Source organism: Bubalus bubalis, chromosome 1 (assembly GCF_019923935.1).
Source record: "Bubalus bubalis isolate 160015118507 breed Murrah chromosome 1, NDDB_SH_1, whole genome shotgun sequence".
NCBI classification, from domain to species: domain Eukaryota; kingdom Metazoa; phylum Chordata; class Mammalia; order Artiodactyla; family Bovidae; genus Bubalus; species Bubalus bubalis.
The window spans coordinates 190683890-190692064 of NC_059157.1; the positions used below are offsets into that span (position 1 = coordinate 190683890).

The 8175-nt window shown below is 58.4% G+C and overlaps 1 protein-coding gene across 3 annotated transcripts in view; it reads left to right on the plus strand.

Moving 5' to 3' along the window:
• The window catches only part of COL6A2 (collagen type VI alpha 2 chain), a 31223-nt gene extending 24284 nt beyond the window's left edge, over positions 1–6939 (plus strand). For 2 of the 3 annotated variants that reach the window (XM_006047049.3, XM_025293032.2), the window contains exons 27-28: positions 215–253; positions 5828–6939. In XM_006047049.3, coding sequence (XP_006047111.1) covers positions 215–253; positions 5828–6426 — 638 coding nt within the window. In that variant the 3' untranslated portion in view covers positions 6427–6939. Of the gene's footprint in view, positions 1–214; positions 254–3650; positions 4743–5827 lie in introns of those variants that run through there. The other variant, XM_044947838.1, reaches the window with a different exon arrangement.
• Positions 6940–8175: the final 1236 nt, after the last annotated feature.

The following is an 8175-nucleotide window of genomic DNA, read 5'->3' on the forward strand; positions in this document are numbered from 1 at the left end:
CCTGGAGGGGGCGGGGGGGGCGGGGCCGAGAGGTGTCGGGGGAGGGGTGGGGGGAGGGGCGGGGAGGGCGGGGTGAAGGGAGGGATAGGGCGGTGCAGGGAGAGGTGGGGCTGCGCGAGGAAGGAGCGGGAGAGGCGGGGAGAGAGGAGGGGCTCCTGGCCCCGTAGGACCTGAAGGAGTCACCAGGACCCCCGCCTCTTTTCCTCTCTCCTAGATCCCCAGATCGTGTGCCCGGATCTTCCCTGCCAAACAGGTAACGCAGGCGCCACTGACCCCCAAACAAGTCGGCAGCCAGGGCCGTAGAGAGGGCTGTGCAGGGACCTCAGGAAATGCTGGTGCGGCCACCCCCAGGAGAAGCCTCAGGTTCTAGACCTGTGGTGGCCCAGCCTCCAGGATCCCAGCACTTCTGAGGAGAGGGCTGGGGGTGCTCAGCCACCCCCCACCTCATGCATGTGGGGAAGGGGAGCTGCCCACTGGGCACTGCGCTGGGCTCTCCAGCTACTGGTCTCAAACACACGGGTGCCTAGAGGGACAGAAACCCCAGAGTTGCCTGGGGCTGAAGCCCTGGATCCATACATGAAATGGCTGGTCTTAAACCCTCCAGGAGGTGAACACATTCACAGCCCAGGGGCGGCTGGGCGAGGCAGAGGGGCCTCTCCCCTGACAGCCCCATGCTGCTGCTGCCCAGCATCGCTGGTCTGATCTTCTCTCTGGAAGCAGACGTTTACGGGGCTATGCCCCCCGCCCGACGTGTTTGCACTAGTGTTGGAGGCTGGGGACCCACAGAGGCTGCTCCAAGGGGTCCCTCAGGCAGGATGGCATCGTCCAGCCCCACTGAGCATCGAGCTGCTGCCTGCAGGTCTCTGCTGCAGTGACTGGGCCATGGAGGTGCCCAGGGACACCAGGAGCTGAGCCCCCACGGCTCGCCCTGCCCTCGCCAGCCGGGTTGTAGAGCCAGCTGGATCCTTGCGCTGAGTTGTGGGTGCTGGGCCTGTCCTGGAAGTGGGTCCTCCAGGGCTGACTCTGGGAGGTAGGGGCTGCCACAGCGGGCAGGGGCCAGGTTGGGCTGGGCTGCTGGCGGGTCCAATGTTGACGGGAACACGGGTCGTGCATCCACACCCATGTCTGCCATGAAGTTGGCGCTGGGGCTCCTTCCAGGCGTCAGATGGACCCCTGGGTAGGTTCAAAGGCTCCAAGGCAGCCTGAGGAGAGGGAATGTGTTGACTTGGGGACAAGGGTCCCTACTCTTATTCTGACAGAGAACTTCCAAGGAAGTGCTCCTGAGGTTGTACCAGTGACCACGCCATGGCCGATGGCGAGCAGTGGGGGCATCCCAGAGACAGCCTGGGCCTGAGGGCCCCAGAGTCAGCTGGAGACTGTGGTGTGTGGTGCCCAGGGCCACCCAACCCCCAGAGGCTGACCCAGTAGCACCAATCCCCATCTCCTCTGGGGCTAAAGGGGCTGGTGTCCCCACAGAGACCCAAACAACCCATGGTCTGTGCCCCTGCTGCCCTCAGGACGCCCAAGTCCTCCCAGGGTAGGAGCCCTGTGGTCAGGTGGCCTCTTGAGGACAGAAACCTGAGCCCAGCCCTGGTGCCAGGGCCCAGCAGTCATCTTGCTGGGGAAGTGTCGAGTCTCTCACCATGGGCAGTCGGCTGAGGGTCTCTGTAGCTACTTCTCACAAGCTGAGGCTGGTCCCCTCGTTCCTATTACTGAGAGTCTGTCATGAACACGTGTGGGATTTTGTCAGATGCTTTTTCTGCACCTATGATATGATCGGGTGGTGTTTTTTCTTTAGCTTGTCAACATCATGAGGTAGAGTCTTTGGATTTTGAATGCTGACCCAGCCTTACAGACCTGACATAGATCCTATTTTGTCATGGTGTGTAATATATATACATGTGTATACACACACACACACACACTGTTGGGCTTCCCTGGTGGCTCAGTGGGTAAAGAATCCACTTCCAATACAGGAGACACAGGTTCGATCCCTGGGTTGGGAAGATCCCCTGGAGGAGGGCATGGCAACCCACTCCAGTATTCTTGCCTGAAAAAAATCCCATAGACAGAGGAGCCTGGCAGGCTACAATCCACAGAGTCGCAAAGAGTTGGACATGACTGAACAACTGAACACACATGGATACAGACTGTTGGATTCAGTTGCTAGTATTTTGTTGAGGATCTTTGCATCTGTGTTCATGAGAGATGAACAGAGCTGTGTGACCTTTCTTGTGATGTCTTTGGTTTTGATATTAGAGTGATGCTGGTCCCCAGCTTGGTGATCTCACTTCTCCTGAGCCTCCAGGACCTGAGAGTGAAAGGGAACAAACCCCTGAGAGACCCCTTCTCCCTTCTCCTAACTCTTCCTTTCACTAAACTCACACCCTCATTCTCCTTTTTTTTTTTTAATTTCCACCTTGTCCTCTTTTTTTTTTTTTTTTTTAATATTTATTTGGCTGCGTTGGGTCTTAGTTGTGGCATGCTAGGTCTTTGTTACAGCATTTGAACTCTTCATTATGCATGTGTGATCTAGTTCCCTGACCAGGGATTGAATCTGGGCCCCTTGCATTGGGACTGTGGCATCTTAGCCACCACCAGGGAAGTCCTTCATTTCCTTTAAAATGATTTTAAATTTCCAAGTAAATTAGACACTGTGCCCAGAGAGGAAGAGACCAGATGTAACTACAGAATGTGCTCCTTGACACGAGTGGACTCCGTCCAGCATGCTGAGGGCTGAGCAGACAAGGCGCAGGGGGATGCTGCCCGCTCTAGTGCAGCCCGGACCTTCTGGGCCAAGTGGCCCCGTCCACCCAGAGACTCAGCCACATCTGGGCTTGGATTGAGCTGGGTGGCAACTCAGCTGGGGCGGAACCATGAAGCCGCCATCAAACAACGCTGGACACCAGTCAAAGGCAGCAAAGGCAGGTTTTGCTCCACGACAGCTGCTGTAGGAGGGAGGAGAGCCAGGAGGCCTGAGCCCTGCTCCCCACACCAAGGCCAGGGCTCTGGAACACTGGGGCCTGAAGGAAGGGCGCAGGGCAGGGGTGGGGCCATGGGCCAGGCCACCTGGACGAGCTAACTGGACATGCCGAGGCAGTCCCAAGGACAGGAGGCGTTGGGCCCATTGGACCCAGAGGGTAGGCCCTGACCTCCCCAGGGACAGGGTGGGTAGAGAGCGAGAGGCTCTCTGAGCGATTATTCCTCGGTCCTCGGAGATGGCTCTGGGCCTAGAGATTAACATCTAAAGGGCGAGGCAGATTTGTCTAAAGAAATTGCTCCAGAGGGGCTTCAGGGGTCACCTGCCTAGCACCGGGTAGGGCTGAAACAGGCAGGAAATTCTCCTGGCAGTGCTGAGGCGCTCCCAGGGCAGGGCCCTGAGTTGTCAGCAGCCACCAGGCCGGGTCCATTTCAGAAGCCATCTGTGCTCAGAGTCTAGCAGTTCTCGAGCTCTTGCTCCATCTCCTCGGGGCTCCCTGAAGCCCCACTTACTTGGCCTTGGCCCTCAGGGCCAACAGTGCAGCCTCCCTGGCTCCTCATCTAACCCCTGGCTGAGCCTTTGGCCCCTCCTCGTCTCTGAGGAGAGAAGCGGCCGGAGGCATGCTCATACCCACCACATCCCTGAAAGGCCTCTCTGGAATCCCCCGCAGATGGACCGTGGCCTGGCGGCGAGCCCCCGGTCACCTTCCTCCGCACGGAAGAGGGCCCGGATGTCTCCTTCCCCAGGACCATCCCCCTGATCCAACAGTTGCTAAACGCCACGGAGCTCACACAGGACCCAGCTGCCTACTCCAAGCTGGTGGCTGTGCTGGTCTACACTGCGGAGCGGGCCAAGTTCGCCACAGGAAACGAGCGGCAGGACTGGATGGACCTGTTCATTGACACCTTTAAACTGGTGCACAGGGACATCGTGGGGGACCCTGAGACCGCGCTGGCGCTGTGCTAAAGCCGCAGGGTGCAGCCCCACCTGGCTGCATGAGCTCCCGGGGGCTGCCTGCCTTACACTGCCAGGCTTTAGACAGCAAGAAGCTGTTCTCTCAGTCTGGAGGCCAGAAGTCCAAAGTCAAGGTGTCCTGGGCCACACACCCCCTGGGCCTCTAAGAGAGGGTCCTTCCTGCCTCTCCAGTTCCCCTCTCTGCCTCTGTGGTCATGAGACTTCTCCCCTTCCCCTCTGCCTCCTCCTACAAGGACTCTTGTGGTCGCACTTAGGGCTAGATAACCCAGGATAGTCCCCCCCATTTCAAGGGAATTGTTCATTGAATTCCATCTGCAAAGTCCTTTTTGCCATATAAGGTCACAGTCACAGAATCCAGGATTAGGATCTCTCAGGGGCCATTATCTGGCCTTAAAGAAAGAGAGACCAGCAGAGCCTCACAGACGACCCAGCTCCCGACTCCCCGCTGGCCTGTGCCCAGGGCCCCTGTGCAGTCCTCTTGTCCCCTGGCTGAGACATGGAGGAAACTCCCCCTGCCCACACCACCAGTCCCTACATCTCAGACTGCCTGCCAGGGACACAGAGGGAGCTTGCTGGGCAGTTTCAGTCCACCTCGAAGCTGCTCTTCATCTGCACCACCACCAAGATAAGCTGCATCATTAATAAGCTCCTTAAAAAAAAGAAAAAAAAAATCTACTGAAACCCTCGCTCCTCTGCTGGGAGCAGCACTCCAAGGACACACCCAAGCGTGTCCTTCAGGTGCTGTGAGATCATCTCAGACGTTCTATAAAAGCTGAAAAGCAAGGTACCTGAGTGTGTGCTGTGGTCAGCGGCTTGCTGGGGTGAATTGGTTGCTCGCCGGATCTTGAGGGTGACCCATGTGGCACAGGGGGGTGGGGGTCACCTGGTGCCTACAGGACCCAAACAGGACCTTGCCCCATCATGGTTGCTGCCAAGGGTCAGGCACCCCTGTGTGCCCAGCCCTGGATCAGCACACCTGGGCTATGACCAGAGTCCTTTTCTGCCCAGGTCAGGAGGGGTGACCAAGGGCTGAGGTGCTAGACCCAGGTGGGAAGGACCAGCCTGGTCCACGCTGAGCCCCCAGGGTGGTTAGAGTTGCGATCTCAGCAGTGGCTAGGGGAGGGGCTTGGCTGCACATTCCTGGCCTATGGATGGGGACCGAGCCTGTGGTCCCTCCTGTGTGTGGAGTGGGTTTTCAGCCTGTGTAGTGGCATGTCCCCTAGGTCTAGCCTCAGCCTGGCAGCAATCTTGCCCGCACACTGTCCAGCATGTCCAGGCTGGTGACTGCCCAGATGAGGGCAAGGGTGTCCTGGCCACAGCTATGCCAACTGGCCTATCAAAGCCTCATCTAGTTGACGGGCCCCTCTCTCTAACATTCCCAAGCCTGGAGAAATCTGGCCAGAGGCAGGTCGTTGAGTCTGAGGATCTTCTTGAGCTGTTTTTACACAGTCACACCCTCATTTCCCATGGACTGTGATCCTTTGGGGGCGTATCCAATTCTTGGGTCAAAAAAGGGGGCTTTATGGACCCCTCCCATGAGGGCCTGGAGGCTGCTGGGCAGAGATGGTGCTGGTAGAGTGAAAAGGGACCCCTCAGTCTCGGGGTTGGGGACATTTCCTGGTGGCAGCACAACCAAAAGAGATGGTGTCGGTCTCAGGGAGACGGTGGGAGTCTGCACCAACGTCCTGGGCGCTGTCAGGTGGGGGAGTTCCCTACCGGAGTGGCCTTGGGGGAAGCTCCAGCGTCTCAGTGCTCCTGTGGGCGGGGTGAGTGTAAAGAGGCCAGCGCGGGGCGTGGCCCGGCGGGCGCTCCAGGGGCCGGGCCGCCGGGCCTCACGTGGGTCGCCCGCGCACCACCCCTTCTCGCTCCTAGAGCTGTACGTGGCCCAGTGCACACAGCGACCAGTGGACATCGTCTTCTTGCTGGACGGCTCTGAGCGGCTGGGCGAGCAGAACTTCCACAAGGTGCGGCGCTTCGTGGAGGAGGTGTCCCGACGGCTGACCCTGGCGCGCAGGGACGACGACCCGCTCAACGCACGTGTGGCATTGCTGCAGTTCGGGGGCCCACGTGAGCAGCAAGTGGCCTTCCCACTGACCTCCAACCTGACCGTCATTCAGGAGGCGCTGGCGAGCGCGCGCTACCTCAACTCCTTCTCTCACGTGGGCACGGGCATCGTGCAGGCCATCAATCAGGTGGTGCAAGGCGCTCGGGCTGGGGCACGCCGCCACGCGGAGCTGTCCTTCGTGTTCCTCACCGACGGCGTCACAGGCAACGACAGCCTGGATGAGGCAGTACACTCCATGCGCAAGCAGAACGTGGTGCCCACCGTGGTGGCCGTGGGTAGCGATGTGGACACGGATGTGCTCTCCAAGATCAGCCTGGGCGACCCGGCCGCCGTCTTCCGCGAGAAAGACTACGACAGCCTGGCCCAGCCCGGCTTCTTCGACAGGTTCATCCGCTGGATCTGCTAGCAACCCCCTCCCCCAGCCCACACCCCCACCAGGCCCCGGGCCCCAGCCCCGTGACTCCTGCCCTACGGGCTCTGTCCTCCTGTCCATGGTGCTACTCCGACCCCACTGAGAGGTCCAGCCGCTGAGGAATGAGTCTCCACGAATGGGTATAAAGTCAGGAGTGAAGGACACCGGCCCACCCAGCTCCTACTGGGAATCCCATAGCTCCGGGCACCCCAGCCCTCCTCCCCTCTTCATCATCTGCCCTGGCCCTGCCCACTATGCCCTCCCAGGACCCCAGAGGCTTCCTGGGGTGCACTTCTCCAGTGGACCTCCCTCAGCCCAGCCTCATTCACAGACTCATCCTCCCCCCCCACCCCTGCCCCGCAAAGGCTCTCTGCCAGCCCCAACAGCCCCCCTGCCGCTTTCAGGTCTCCAGGGGTCACCTTCCCCATCAGAATGAGCTGTGATAGCAGGCCCCATACCTCCCTGTGTGCACACACCCCAGTCCAATAAAGGCTTTGACCCCTCTTGCTCCCCAGCTTCCAAGTGACTGTACCAATAGGGATTCACGTAACCCCCAGGACTGATCATATCGCTGGGGACCCCGGATTGTTCTGTGCACTGAGATGTTGCTGGGCCTGGCCCCGTGTCCTTCCGTGTTCTGGGCTGAACTGTGTCTCTCTTCCCTTAACTCCCAACGTTCAAGTCCTTCCAGACACCACACTCCCAAGGGACAGGATGGCCTGAGCCATAGAATTCACCTCTCTAGTTGACTCTGGGCTGAAAACAATGTACTTGGTTGATGAAGTCTCACTCTGTCCCCAGACCAGGGCCAGAGTGCTTTAGGGACACTTGTTGGTGTTTGCACAACGATATTTGTGGATAGAGATAGATGGTGGAGAGATGATGGAGAGGTGATAGAGACAGAGGATAGATAGATAAGTGATAGAAAAAGATGATAGGTAGACTGATTGATTGATTGATGGGTATATTGATGATTTTAACAGTGATAGATAATAGATATAGATAGGAGAAATGAGACAGAGGCGGTTTTTTTCTGGCAGCCTCGGTGACTTTGTGTTCAGACACCCAGGTCTTTTAAGTTCACCCTCTGGGAAGTGCCCTCTTAAACCCGGGCTGTTTATCATCTGCAGGGCCTGGCCTAGCAAAGGGCCTCAACATGGGGTCTTAAACACAGTCTGGAGGCCAGCGTTTGACCAGGTGTCTGCAGGCCACCATCCCCCCAAGGCTCTTGTTCTCCCAGCCCATGTGTGTCCACGTTTCCCTTTCGTGCACAGACGCAGTCATGTTGGATTAGGGCCTATTCCACCCAGGATGACCTCATCTCAGCTAATAACAGATGCCATAACTCTACTTCCAAATAAGGTCAAATTCTGAGGTGGGGGCTAGGACTTGGACATGGGAGTTTGGGGAAGAGAGACACAGTTTGGCTCAGAACATGGGGAGGGGGCATGAGACTGATTCACTCCACCTCTCCTCATCTGCCTGTGTAGCCTGCAGCTAGAGGGCAGGATATCCTACCAAGTACCTTCCCTTCCTCCGCCCCTCTCTCCCCCTAGAGAACCCAACAAAATGCCAGCAGGGGACAGAGAAGAGAGCCCCAGGTCTCAGAGCACAGTGCTGGTGCCTATGAATTTCCAGGGGTCATGGCAGGGTGGAGGGGAGGGGATGGTTGGGGTCCCTCCCTCCGGGTCTCCAGAGTTCTGCCCACTGGGCCCTGCACAGGTCCCCTCTGCAGAGGGAAGG